This window comes from Nyctibius grandis, chromosome Z (assembly GCF_013368605.1).
Source record: "Nyctibius grandis isolate bNycGra1 chromosome Z, bNycGra1.pri, whole genome shotgun sequence".
NCBI classification, from domain to species: Eukaryota; Metazoa; Chordata; class Aves; order Nyctibiiformes; family Nyctibiidae; genus Nyctibius; species Nyctibius grandis.
Genome location: NC_090695.1, coordinates 8,035,541 through 8,050,233, shown reverse-complemented (window position 1 = coordinate 8,050,233; position 14,693 = coordinate 8,035,541). Strand labels below are relative to the sequence as shown.

Genomic DNA, 14,693 nt, shown 5'->3' with positions numbered 1-14,693 from the left:
TAGATTCAATTGACTTGAAGAGCAGCAGAACTGCTGAGGGATGAGATCTCCAGTAGAGCAAGCAATGCCTACGAAGCACAGAGGTGAGCAGGAAGCTGTGGTACCTTGCTGTTAAATCCACTTGGCTCATTTTCTCCTCTTCCTATTCCTTCTGAAGCACCCTGAGCATGTCCCATTCAGGAATATCCTTATTGCAATGACCATGCAATGACCATCCATCAGCCTCAATCAGTGGAGGGCGGTAAATAAAAGACTGTCCATGTTCATTGAGCAGTGCATTTGAGAAATGGGAAAATACAAGACCGTCCAGTAAGTACACCCAGTCTCCCTGTGTTTACCCAACACAATGTTGTAGGAGAGTGCAACAAGGGCTGGCCCATGGTCTCAGTGTTCAATCATGACTCCTCAGAACCAGGGAGCCTCAGGACATCTATTAAATACCACCAGCTCATTTCCATGAAAGTTCTGGCCCAGATTTTACATCAATTTAGTTCAGTCACAGAGTCATAACAACTCTTACTTTGGATGCAGTCACACCAGTATAAGGACCCTGTACTAGCATTGCTCATGCTGATTTTACACAAGAAAGCTAGAGTAGTATAGGCATCATTACATGGTCTACTTCTGGCTACATAAGGCTCCATTTCAGACCCAGCACTGTGAAGAACTGAGCAGATACCTTTGCCAGATACCTCAGATTGCAAGTGCTTTGGGTGTGAGTCCATACTCCTCACCCATTCTTGTACCTGGCAAGTTACATCCACTGAGTGCAAAGAAACAGTAGAATAAAATACACTGGCCATACAGATACTGTTTTTCCTTACTCACCTCATGTGCTGACAGATGAAGCCGCACATAAAAAGCCATCTCTGAAGGCTGTCAGAGGCACACTTACTTCTGGAGCATGAACTGAGGTGATTGGTAAGACCTGAGCTTGTGTTCATGGTGCTCCCATCAGCAGGGCAGAACACAAGCCCAACACCCATCCCAGCCTCTTTGAACCCTGCACTGCAGGTTGTCAGTCTAGCCAGAAATCCAGCAACTTCATTTATGCAAAAACAAAAACAGAAAGACAGCTCCTCCTGATGGGAATAAAAATTAATTCCAGCTAAGCAGCCTAGATCCTGAATTGCAAATTACGATGACAATATTTCCTTGTTCAGAAGAGACCACCTCATGCCAAAGAAGCGCCTTTAGCATCAGAAACCCCATCCAAATAAATCACTGGTGAAAACTCCAGAAATGGACTACAAAAGCAAGGGAGAGGCTAGGCTCCTCTTTGTAAAGAAATTGCCACGCTGGAGTGAAATGGACCCACAGTAAACAAGGGACCTTTTGTTTCAAAAAGTATACTTTGGGCAGTAGGACAAATGTGTTACTTGTGTCTTGGCAGTGCTCCCAAATGCATGCTGCCCAAAAGACTGGTGATGTAATTGTGGCCACCGCAGACCCAAAGATCTGGGTTCTGCTCCTGGCTCTGCCCCAACCCTTGTGTTACTCCAAGACTATTTCCTCTGGCCAGGATTCATCTCTCCTCACTTTAGCCATCTAAGAGTCAGGCATTAGGCTAGGTGGTCTGCCTACGCTCGCTCTGCAGTCCATGGGGAGAGACCCCCCCTTCCAGAGGGCTACTTAGCTCCTCTCATGGACACCAGGCTTACAGCAGGATGGATGGCCTCTGCATGTGCTGACCTCTCACTGCTGACTAAAGGGAAAGCTTAGGGCAGAGGCTCAGCTCCTAGCTGTTAGCTGGCCACAGCAGGCTGAGATGAGCTATGCCCTCTGTGTCTGCTATAAAATGGGATAATAAGTCTTCTGCACCTCTTACCCACTTAGATGGCAAGCCACTGACTTAAGGCCTGCCTTCCTCCGCATCTGTGTATTGCCCTTGGCACAGTGGACCCTGGCAGAACTAACACAAACGACAAATACTTCTGCACAACCCGGAAAGCACACATCAGGGTCTTGCTTAGTGTAACAAGTTAGAACAACTGTCTGAACAGGCTGAGCAGGGAAGTTACCATCCTTGAGTTTGCATCTCTCCTCCTGCCCCTGGGTGGCAGGGCAGTGGGAAGGCACTGCCCAACTCCTACACTCTCTGAGCACAGGGGCTCTGAGCACAGCAAGATCTTGCTGTGCTGTACAAGGCAAGAAATATCCTGAGCACTTCTCACCATGCTTTCTTTTGTAAAGGCTGATCCTAATCTGCTCTTTAGACTAGCTGCTGCCTGCCGAATTAAAGAGATTGTCAGGCCAATTTAGGCTTCTTGGCAAACTAACAGGAACACTTCCAGGACTCATCGAGTGAACTTCAAGAGAAAAATGTCATTTTAAGAGGAAAATGAAATGTTACAATATTTCCAGCAAAATGCAATCCTTACTAGTATAAATGAAGACAGCCCATCTGGTTTCACGGTCAGAGCACAGAGAAATACGTAAGAAAGTCTACTTGGGACCACACCAAAGGTCCCTGTAGCCAAGTATCTTATCTCCAAGAGTACTGAGTAGCAACTGCTTAAATACTGTATGAATCTCAGCAAATGCAGGTCTGTCCCCTTGTACATACCCAGGGCTTCCAGCAACTCGCAGTTACGAGCTTACTGAATTGGATGGTTTGTCCTTCCACCAGCAAACTGGCCCTCCACAGATGTATCTAACCTCCTTTGAATCCAAGTGTATCTCTGTCCTCCAGATCACAAAGGAAGGAAGAAAAGTTCCACAATTTCATTATGTATCATATTATTCTGTTTTAAATTTGTCTTAGTCCTGCTAGTCAGTAATTTCACAAGGTCTCCCTCATTCTTGTGTTATGAGCAATAATGAACATCTGACCCCTTTTCACTTTCGCCATGCCACTCAGGATGCTACAGACCCATACCAAGTCCCTCTCTCCTTTGTCTGTTGTAAAAGTCCAAGACTGTTTATGCTCTCTGATATAAAAGACATTATACATATATTTCTTTTCATCACTGCTGCCCTTCTCTGGACCTTTTCCAATCCTTCCACAGCCTAACACATTCTTCTTCAGAGTTCACAGCCAGAACTGCATGCAGTAATCAAGATGTCAGTTTATCACGGATCTTGTTTTGTTCTCTTTTTAGTTTTCTATTGTTGTTCCTACTGCTGCTTTATATGTAGTTTTCTATTTTGTTTCCACTACATGTGGAAGTTTTGTTTTCTTTTTGTTTCATAGTAGTTCCCATCAATTTTTGTTTTGCGTTCTGGACTATTGCTGAGCTCTATCAAGTGTTTGCAAAGAAATACATACTTGAATGACTTCAAGATCACTTTCCTTAATAACAGCAATCTCCTTGGAGCCTAGTGCTGAGCTTTTTATCCCACACCCCCTATATTTCTCAACAATTAATTTCATTAGTCATTTTACCACAGCTGAGAGCCTTCAGCGTCCATTCAAAAAAAAGTGTTCCCTTAAAGTAAATACCAAACAACTTGCCTTGCTAGTTCAGACTGTTCACAACAGATTCTAAATTTTTCAGCACAAAGAACACTAGCAAAAATGCCCACCTGTAATTTGAAAGCACATATAGATTAGCTGAAATGGTTGCTGGGCAAAGATGTAGCTACTGGTAAGGTCATCTCTTTGGTTTCCCCACTCTCTGTCCTTCACAAAGAATTTGTAGGATTGGGGTATTTAGGGTAAAAACTTCAGTGCCTAATCATGCTATCTGCAATTCTCAACCACTAGTTACCTGTAGCACCATGACTGATCTTTATTTCAAGCTAGACGGAGAATTAGTAGTGACCGACAGAAGAGTCCGCTTTTACTTAAATAAATAAAATACTAACACTCAGAGAAGAAGGACAACTATGCTGCTAGAGACAGTGAGGAAACTGACTGGGTCAAAACACCTAGTCCTTCTCACAAATCTAATGACTGTAGTCTGACTGTTCTGTATTCTGTCCTCTTCTTGCAGCAAGGAGAAGGCTCTGCTGCCTTTGCGATACTGTTCTTTTCTAAGCTTGTCTCTGCTTTGTGTCAGAGTTAATGGTAAGACTTGGGGGGACATCTTCGCAAGGAACAGAAGCCCTGGAGATGTGCAAGTGGGGTACTGCTGTGATCTTCACAGGCTCTGAGAAAAATGATTTTGGTCATTCATCTGTATTCCCTTGTTAATTAACAACACCCATCTGATGTAAAGCTGAGGCTTTAAGATCACTGTTCACTATGTGAGAATGCCAGCAATGTGACTCTACAGCAGCTATTAACAGTGGAGAAGAGTAGAGTCCTGGTGAGTCCCAGAAGCACTTTCAGGGCACCTGAGAAATTTATGGAGTAGTCTGCTGAGAAGATAACACTTAGGAGCCAACACTACCTGCGCAAGAAAGACAACAGGAAAATTTGTCTCACAACTGGTCTCCTCCCTTTGGGAATTTCCCTGGGAAGCACTGGTCCTGGGGGCAGAACTAACAGAATGCTGTCCCATGCTGAGGAAGCTATTCATGATAGTCAGCACTTCATTCAGCAACTAGAGTTAGAAAGTAGAAGAGAATGAGACAACAGAAGAGAGAATGTTTATTCACAGTGACATTGCTATCCCATCTACACAGGAGTAAAGGGGGAGATGTGAAGACAAGAATTCAGAATACAGCCGTCAGCGTGTTTGTAAGCAACAAGAGATACTGAACAGAAGGAAATGCAAGGTTGTTGATATGGATTCCTATGTTGTAAAAAAAAAAAGTAGATGTAATGCATACAGCAAAACAACAATAAAAAAGGTGAGAAAACATCAACTGTTAGAATTCTTTTCCATTTCCTAAATGTCAAAGCAGTAATACCTCACCTGGAGTATTGCGTTCAGTTCTGGGCTCCCCAGTTCAAGAGGGACAGAGACCTACTGGAGAGAGTCCAACAGAGGGCTATGAGGATGATTAAGGGACTGGAACAACTGCCTTATGAGGAAAGGTTGAGAGACCTGGGGCTTTTTAGTCTGGAGAAGAGAAGACTGAGAGGGGATCTGATTAATGTGTATAAATATATGAGGGCTGGGTGTCAAAAAGAAAGGGACAACCTCTTTCTTCTCACTTGTGCCCTGCGATAGGACAAGGAGCAATGGATGCAAGCTAGAGCACAGGAAGTTCAACCTCAACATGAGGAAGAACTTCTTTACTGTAAGGGTTACAGAGCACTGGAACAGGATCCCCAGAGAGGTTGTGGAGTTTCCTTCTCTGGAGACTTTCAAGACCCATCTGGATGCGTTCCTGTGTAACCTACCCTGTTGGACTCGGTGATCTCCAGAGGTCCCTTCCAACCCCTAAGATTCTATGATTCTATGAATACTGGCTAGAGATTAATATGGAGTAACACACCAACCCCTGAATCTTATGTTCATTGCTACTCAAAATTATCCCATGTCCAATCTCAGACAATATAGTGGCAAAAGTGCCCTTTCACAATACCCAGGCCTGATGTGCCCTACTGGGGAACTTATCCTCTGAGACACCCCTGGAAGGTATCTATCTCCTAAGAAGAAAGCAATGTTTAGAGTTTAGAGAAGTCTCTCATGATTAGCTTCTGGCAAATATATAACATATCTGGTCTTTCAGCAGAAAGACCCTTTCAGAAGGACAGGAACAGAGAAATCAGAGCCCAACAAGTAAGATAAAAAGGAGTAAATGGTGCTTTGAGAGGAAAGAGAGGGAGAGTCAGCACTGCCATAAGCCAAAAGCCCTGGCTAAGACTGCCTATGCCTATGCATTTCTGAATGTTTATGTCATGGAATGTAAAGGCCTAATTCCTATCTTGAGTTAAATCTCAATTTACTGCTTTGAAATTAGGTGCGTCATTGCTATGAGATGCAGCAATTCATGCCCCAGAGTAGTATATGACTTGATCTCAGTGCACCTGATTAATATTTTAAATCTCTCAATGATTCTTTTGCATTTGTTACTTACAAGAGCCATACCCCGCTGCAAATAGGTCCTTGTGCTTTGGATTCCTGTAATGAGAAATATATATAAGATTGCATTTATTATTAACCAGGTAGTTCCACAGAGATGCACACTGCTTCACACATTAATATCAGAGTCCATTCTCACAGGACTGCACACAGTCTGAGGGCTTGACCCTTTGAACATATGCACTAGTAAAGTTCGTGTATGAGCAATTCTTCCAGACTCAAGATGCATAAGAAAATAGAACATCAGAAGACCACAGCAGCAGATGAAAAGGATAAAAAGGGCACAGACAGACATGTTGTCAATCTCCAGCACTTCTTGGCTTATCCAATTCATAATCATGGAAAGTTTACTTTTAAAAATGAGGTCTTTGACGAAAGGAAAAAGGCAGGAATGTGTTGGTTTCCATCTTTCAGGGGCACAAACAAAGGAGTTTCTAAACAACAACACATTAATACCCAATAAACTTACTCTCCCTACCTGTTATTAAATAATGAGGGATGCTTCAAGACACAGCTATCGGGTCAGAACTCATGATCATTCCCACAGACCAAGAAGGGAAATTCCCTTCTGACCCAGTTGGTGAACAGTATATTTGCTGAGGCACACTGACTGTCAGCAATTAGCCAGGTACTATGTTTTCTAAAGTGCCTTTATTTGAAAAACATCTACCTTCTTTACAACTTCTGCTGTCTGTAGGCAGTGGTTTACATGGAACAAAGGTCAGTACTGTTGCTGTCCCTGAGCTTACACAGCACAACCAGTGAAATTCAATTCTGTGAAATCAATGTATGTGGAAATTATCTACTGTTTTCTCTGACTTGCTATTCTGAATTGATAAAATAAAACCACTTCTCTTTTCATTTCTCCTTTTTCACTTGGGATACCTAGGCATCTTAATGCTTGTGCTCTATCCACTAAATGCACCATTAGTGCCAACAGTGTAAGAACAAAAATTAAATTAGAAAAGCTTATTACATAAGGCAATTTGGGGTGATTCTTCCAATTTCAGGGCCATCTTTCTGTTATCATTTCCTGGAGACAATAACAGAAGCACAAACTATCTACAGAAGATGCCTTTTCTCCCAATTTTACATCTCGTTCTACTGTTGTTTTGTAATTCTCACACAACTGCATCCTTCATATTCTATTCAAGTATAATTATTACAGTGGCTTGAAAGGACAGAAGACTGCAGTCCTGCTTGGTCTCTCCATAGATCCTTTTTGGTAAGACACAGGTGTCTTTGCACTGCCTCACAAACAAGTGAGAAGAGGCCTAGCTGCAGGGGAGCACAAGGCAGGAGCTATGTATGTCTCATGTTCAGTGCATGAACCAAGCCACTTCTGGGGAGATTCAAGCACGTTAAAAACTAAAAGGACTCATTCAGGTTGGTGATGAGTATTTTTTTCATGGCAATAATATCTCAGAAAAAGAGAGATGATTTAAATGTAACAGTGATGGTTTTTGGACTGAACAGAAATAAATATGCAGAAGTCAACTGCAGGGTACATGCCAACTAAACTGAACTGTGTGAGATCCCAGTACACAAACACCACTGCTGTCTCGGAAGCGATTGAATACGTACCACGCATAAAGGTCTTGTCTGGCATCAGTGCCTCAGCATCTTATAGTCTGTGGTGATACATGCCTGGCACATGCAATGTTTGCATTTCCCTTTCTGCTGCTTTAATTCTTTTGTGTTGATACTTGGCAAAAATATAGTCACTATCCCTTCTCATCCTCTGGGCTTTCCAGGACTGATTCCTACAGCATATTGCCCAAAGATATGACACGTCTATCCCAGCTTTCCCAAGAAGGAACTACTCTTTGCTCTGCTAACTGCACTCATTTTGCCCTAGTGCTGTACACAGCCTGCTGTGCCTCTACCTTTTGCTGAATGGCACAAGCCTGGTACATTCAGCCTTACACAAGGTGCTTTTCTTCCAGAAGCTCCAGTCATGTCTAGGTGCTGCCGAAGCAGCTGATTGTAATTATTCAAAACAGTGTTTACAGAGAAACCAGCCCTGCCTTATACAGTGCCGTAACACTCAACTCCACTCCCCTGTGAACAGCCAAGAGTAAGTTTGTAATAAAGAGAGTTACCAGGAGATGTCAGTAACTGCAAGTCTCTTGGTTTTGTCTGCTTGGAACTTCCAGAGTGGGAGGAGGGTTCCTTGCTGGTCTCTGTATTCATCCGAGGCATCCTCAAAATATTTAAAATCTAAAACAAAAAATCACGGAGAAGGTCCTGGTGAATAAATCAGATATAAATCAGCACGGTGCGGTGCCAGGGAAGCTTTTAAAAAACACTCTGTTATGCTCATAGCCTCTGCACAACAAAATTGTTAGTGTAACAACTGTCTCAGTCCTCAAGTCTCAACTCCCAACCAGCACCTAAGTCCTGTAAATGCATTTTACCAAGCACCAAGTCCTCACCCAAAAAAAGCTGATGATCTAAAAGCAGACAAAGGATGAGCAAGAAAGCAGAAGCCCAGGGCGAGGAGTGACCTCAGGCTGCTCTTGGAGCTGGATGAGGACTTTCAGGAGGGAATTGAGCAGACATAGCAAAACCCTTACAAAATAACATCGAGACTGGGTATGTTGCTGTGGCTGGGACCTGTATGCCAGCAGAGAGCTGCTTGGCACTAGCTGCTGTCACCAGCACCTGCATCCAGGAGGGATCCACCTGCTGAGGGAGGGAAGTGCCGCAGGCAGGGCAATGCTGACCAAACCTGCTGGTCCCAGTCTGCTCAGAGCAGGGCTGATGGGGCATGCCCTTTGAGTGCCCACGGTCTGCTGTCCTGTCTGCCTTGCGTTGAGTCAGCAGGTTCTAGCCCTGCTCACTTCAGCTCTGTTTCTCTAGTCTACTCTAGTCTAGTCTAGTCTAGTCAAGCCTTGCTACAGCTGTGGCCACTCATCTGCAGTTCTGGCTTGAGTCAGAAGCATCTCCCAGCAGGGCTGTACCTTGTGCAATGTCATCAAATCCGCTCTGATCCACCATCCGCTCCAGTACTTTAGCAGTGTCTGAGAAGGTGGGTAAATCATCACTCTGTTCAAAAGAAAAACAAGGAAGAGAAAATGTATTTCCTATCTGTTTACAAGTCCTTAAGACCTTGTGTGACCGAAGAACTTGAGTCCTTTGATCTTGAATACAGGATATTTTGAAGTTCCTCACACCAGCACCTAATGATAAGGGCACTTGAATTAAGCCAATAACTTTATTATAAGTTTAGCAAGATGCCATCCACATCTGAGCTGCAGTAACTTCAGTATTTGTTCCTGATTTAGCTCAACTGCAAGGTACTTATCTGTGAAGGTAGTTAGTCTCGTTTTCCTCAACTCATTCAAGATACCTCATGATGGGACGAGCTAAAAGCACACACATGATACCTCCCCCATCTCACTTGATAATAGCTCATTAGCTTCAGTAATGAAATCATAGATGCTTGATCATGCACGAGCATCCTCTCATCTCTACCTGGAGAGCTTTAAGGTCTCGTGTTAAGTAAAGATCACAGGATTTAGGAATCCTTCAGTCAATCACGGGGTAATTCCAACTTGATGCATTCACAGATCCCTAAGCTCATACAATATATAACTGCAAAGGGCAGTTCGCTGTCCAGCTCTTGTGGAAATTGTTTTGATACTGTGGAAAATCCCATCCTTCTGGCCAGGGAACACTAAAGTGGGCAAGCCTGTGTATGTGAAGGTATGCAGATATACCTTCAGGTAGGCAAGTATTTGAAACATTTTGGGGAGTGGTATCTTGCAAGGCCAGCAGTCCCTAGGTAACCGTATCAGTAATATCATGTAAGGCTAAAATTGCCTAGGAAACTATGCCAGAAATAGCAAACTTGGGTATGGACATAGCAAAAATGTGACCAATGGAGAAAAAGTAATTAGGGAAGGTTGTTGATATGGGAGGAGACAAGGGTGGAGAAAGGGAACAAACCAGGTGGATGGGGGAAGAAACAGCATAGACAAATGGAGGAAAGGGAGCATAATGGGCTAGTATGCTTGTCTGAAAGAGCCTTGTGCCCAATCACCACAGTCTTATAACCACCTTCTTACTAAACTCTATTCCTAACTGGTTTTTGTGTGAGTGTGCTTTCTGTCCTCTGTGTGTGTATGATCACTAGCAAAATCCAAGCTGGATTAACCGGCAAGTAGGACAAGAAGCTTGGGTGCCAGAAACCGGAAGGACAGAGCTTGAAAGTCCCCAGACTGTGCTGGGCCATGAGGATGATGCCAGCACAGCTCTGCACAATTATGTGAGAATGCCAAGGTGTATACAAAGTGCTCTGACAGCATGCTGCTCAAAGACCCTGAATCCGCATCTACTACCGCTGCCCCAAAGCCCCATCAGTGTTTCAAAGCCTTTCATCCTCAAACCCCTGCTAGGGACTTATGGCTGCCAGCACAGCATGATTTCCTCCACAGTGACAACACTGAAAAGAAACTTGTCATCCTTGACACAGCTCAGAGAGTGTCTGAGCATGAAAACGAAAAGTGAAAAGACTTGCCAAAACTAGACCGCACAGTCAGTCAGAAACAAGAACATGAGTTCAGATTATGTGCGTCCCAGCCCTCTGCTTCTTTCCTGGGCTCTGCACAGACTCAGGGGAGACTGAGAGCTTTGCTTCAAAGAGCATGAAACCCAAAGGACTACATAAAGATGACAGGACAAAGGAGAAAAAAAAAGCAATTCTATAGTCTGCAACACTTTTATAAATTTATAGTTTACCTACACCTTCAGTAATGTGTGCAGCAATCTTCTCCCATCTAAGAAAGGATAAAGTAGAACTTGGAACCAAGTTCAGATAAGGATAGTCCAAGTCTGGAATGGTTTCCGTACCAGGAAAAACTGAATAGGCTGGGACTTGCCAGTCTGGAGAATAGCTTGGGACAATATGAGACAGGTCTATGAAATCCTAAATGGCCCAGGGACGACTGACAGGGACTGATGGTTCACTGTCTCTTCTGATACAAAAAGTAGGGGTGTCAAGTGAAGCTAGTGGAAGTCAAGTTCAAAATAAGCAAAAGGAGGTGACTTACAGAAGGATGACACGTCTGTGCAACTGCTTCTCAAAGGGTGTTGTAGACGCAAGAATTTTACATGGTTTCAAGGAAGACTGAACAAGTACTTCCATCTGTGTGCCAAAGCACATCAAGCTTAGGAAATAGCCGAGAATAGTTGAAGGCTGGAAGAATATTTGGGACTGGGATATACTCTTGCTGTGTTCTTACCCTTCCTTACACATTCACTTGTGGTTAGAGCCTTGATCTGAACCAGTGTGGCCACTCTCATGTTCTTCTGGTTTTCCCTGGGTCTGTGGGAGGACTTCTTGAGAATAACACAGAGAATTTACTGTAAAGTTCAGAATTTAAGAAAGCTCAGGAAAAGATGTTTTCAAATTTTAAAACAGTATGATATTCCCTAGACATCAGGAATTCATAAGTATTAAGAGAAATTAAAGAGGGAGAGAAAGAGGATGCTTGAAACTTCTCAAGTAGAAATCAATACTCTCAATTGCTGGGATTTTTCTCTTTGACTTTAAGTTGCTGTTACTGCTTCTGCCACAATAAGACCTGTCGTTCTCTAATACACTTCCTAAAAAAAAAGGCAATTCACCTGCACTAACACTTGTCCAGCAATATTGGGATCATGACTATAAAAACATAATTGGCTGCTACCAGCATATTGCTCTGAGTAAGCTTAATTGACAGAGGTTAAATGCTGAAAAGGTTACAATTTTATTTAGAAAAAGAGAAGCGCCATGAACACTTTTCTCTCCAACATTGTAAAAGTCATAGTTACGAAGTATAAAGAACAGATCCCCTGGAGTCCTGCTGGTTCATCAGGTGCGTTAGCTAGGCTGTCTTCCATTCACCTATTACACAGGCAAAAATCTCTCTTCCATCTTACAGGCACCCGCAATTGGAATGAGCTGGGGAAGAATGGCAGTGCTGTACCCTGCAGACATGACCAGGACCATGGCTCTTGTTCTCTTACACAACCAAGGAAACTTGCACTGCAAGCATTCTGAATTTCCAACCTGAGACATCATCCTGGACTGAAGATCAGAAGATAAGGCTTACTTTATGTGTTCTCAAAGACGAATGCTAGTGCTAGATCCTGCTTCATATATATATTATTTTTTTTGTCAGCAGAAGGCAGGCTTTAAACAAAAAAAACCCCTGTAAATACAGGAACAATGTATTATTCAATGGAATTTTGCCTGCAATGTAGGAAACTCTCCAGATGAATCAAAAGAGCTTTAAGTCAGCTTTCCTGTTAGGTAGCTATGCTGTTAGCAATGCAGCCATAAATAACTACCTTTTTGGCATTAGACTGGATCAGAGTATGTTATTTTCTCATTGGATCCTGTCCTATTTCAGGTTTGATTTATTCTGTGTGTTACTGAAATAAATCTTCAATGGAAATGATAGGCCTAATATATCCTTTTTTTAAAGATCTGTTTGAAACTCATTTTTTTGTTGTAGGCCAACTCTGGGCTAGCTAGCCAAATGTAATGAGAGCTCATCAGCTAACAAACTGATTTTGGTTATTTATGTGCAAAAATTATTTTTAGAACAGCAATAATGTTAATGGAATCATATGTAAGATGGATAATGGGCTAGTACTTTGAAAATAGATGTCTTGGTCTTGCTCTACTATTCATTAATACTAATTGCTTCATGTTTGCCTCTCAGCAGTTGCAATGTGTAACTCCAGTAAACTGAAGGATGAAAAAAGGCTTCTGCTGGTGTATAATTGCATATCCAGAAGACAACCTTCACCCTAAAACCAGTGCAGTAACTGCTCATATCTCTGGCAATACATGTACTGTGATTAAAAGTACCCCTGGCTTGCAAAGAAAAAAGCACGGTACAGGGGTGTTGTCACCTCTTTCCCAGTGCTGCAAACACCCACTGCAAATCCCAAATAAAGTCCCCCAGGTTGAATCCTGACAAGTAGTTATTAATTTCCAGAATTGTACTCATCTGTTCATTTTCACTGTTAGCTTTTAATTCTGATCCACTGAAACAGCAGATGGAAGACACGAGAGTCAGTAACAACTAATCCACTCCTTGGGCTGACCAGGCACAGGTGAACAATAATGTGAAGGTTAATTGCATTCAAACTTCAGCTGTTATTTCGAAAAGAACTGTGGTCATCCAAGAGCTTCCAAATGATAATTACAGCCCTGTGGGCTGGGCTGTCTCACTAGGCATATCTCAGAAAGGGGTAATGCTATAGCAAGATAGACGAGTCAGACACAACCTCATATGATTCAGGAATGCACATTTCTCTGTTAAATATAAATTTTGTCTGGACTTTTCAAGAAACTGTTCAACCACTTCTGCTTCAGAGGAGACTAGAGACTGTTCCAGTGCAACAAGTTCCAGCTTTAACATATTTGTAACCGGTTCACATGCATCTGTATTTCTGTAAACACTATCCTTTGCATTAGTAATTCTTCTCTCTCTCTGTCATCTACCTCAGATTCCGTCTCTGCCTTTGCATTATCAGATAAACATGCCAAGATTTTTTTAGTCTCTTGTATTCAAGCTTTCCATTTCTTATATTCTTTTCCATATCTATGCAGGTTTGTAATCTATCACATTTGAAAAGGAGTGATCAAAATCATACATCCATGTGCTACTCCAGATAAGGTATCACCCCGCCTTACCTAGCAGAAATAGTATTTCTCTGCTATGCCTCACAGAATATATTCCAGCAATGCACTTGTCTTCTCATAGCCACATCACAACTCACCAATCGACACACTCATGTTTCTCCTTGTCATTTCAAACTGCAAGCCCTCACCTTACCAAAGATTGCTTCAATAGTCCAAAATGCACAGTCTTTCTCTCCACCGGTCCCTCCCAATCTGTCCTAATAACAGCTTCTCTGGTTTCTCTAATCAATTCCTAAAGGCACTACAGCAACAGCTTTACAGACTTTCAGCTAGATTACCTTTACTATACTTTCCTTGTTAAGGGAAACCACAACTTCTCTCGTATCAAAGAAAGAGATGAGATCATTTGGACACAGCCTACCTTTGGTAAACGTGCTATTTTATTCCATTTCATACTCACTCCCAATCCACTATTCTTTCCCTCCATGTTAATTCTATTGCCTCATATAGCGTTAAAGGTCAGACTAATTGAACCATTTTTACCCCTCTTACATATAATATATCCAATTACTTAGCTCTACCTCTCTTTAGATAGATTCATTAAAAATCCTTACTATCAGACTTGTGATTTCATGCCTTGTCATCTCAGGGTGAGACGAGCTAGCCTGCATCAACTTAATTGCATTAAGCTCTCTGCATTTTGCTTCTACCTCAGATACTGTCATTTCTACACTTACGCAACAACATGAGGAAGGTCGTACTGGATCAGACCAAGACTATCTCTGGGCCAGGATCCTCTCTGCAATCAGAGCCTGAAGCAGATGGCTCAGGAACAGCAAGAACAGGACAAGCAGATACAACACTTCTGCCTAGTTCTCTCTGCTTCTAACTAATTTCAGCTCAAAAAATTTCATACCATTCCTCTTTGGTATTCTGTGTTCTCCATGTTCTGTTTGCTGCCTTCACTGAAAACTGAGGAAAAGTTTAAAATGTTGTATCACTGCTCTTGGATGTAGCACATGCCCTTCTCTCCAGATCCATTTGAGTGACAGACATATTGAGAGATTTCCAAGAGTCACTCATGACAGTCTCCAGTCAAATACTTTCTGTCATTCCAACTTTTCTTCACTCAT

The 14,693-nt window shown here is 42.5% G+C and overlaps 1 protein-coding gene across 1 annotated transcript in view; it reads right to left on the bottom strand.

Moving 5' to 3' along the window:
* Positions 1-14,693, bottom strand: part of DNAI1 (dynein axonemal intermediate chain 1) — a 147,491-nt gene that overhangs the window by 107,631 nt on the left and 25,167 nt on the right. The window contains exons 10-12 of the mRNA XM_068422106.1: positions 8,882-8,966; positions 8,021-8,138; positions 5,914-5,957 (exon numbers count right to left, since the gene is read on the bottom strand). Of these exons, the coding sequence (XP_068278207.1) occupies positions 5,914-5,957; positions 8,021-8,138; positions 8,882-8,966 (247 nt within the window). The remainder of the gene's footprint in view (positions 1-5,913; positions 5,958-8,020; positions 8,139-8,881; positions 8,967-14,693) is intronic.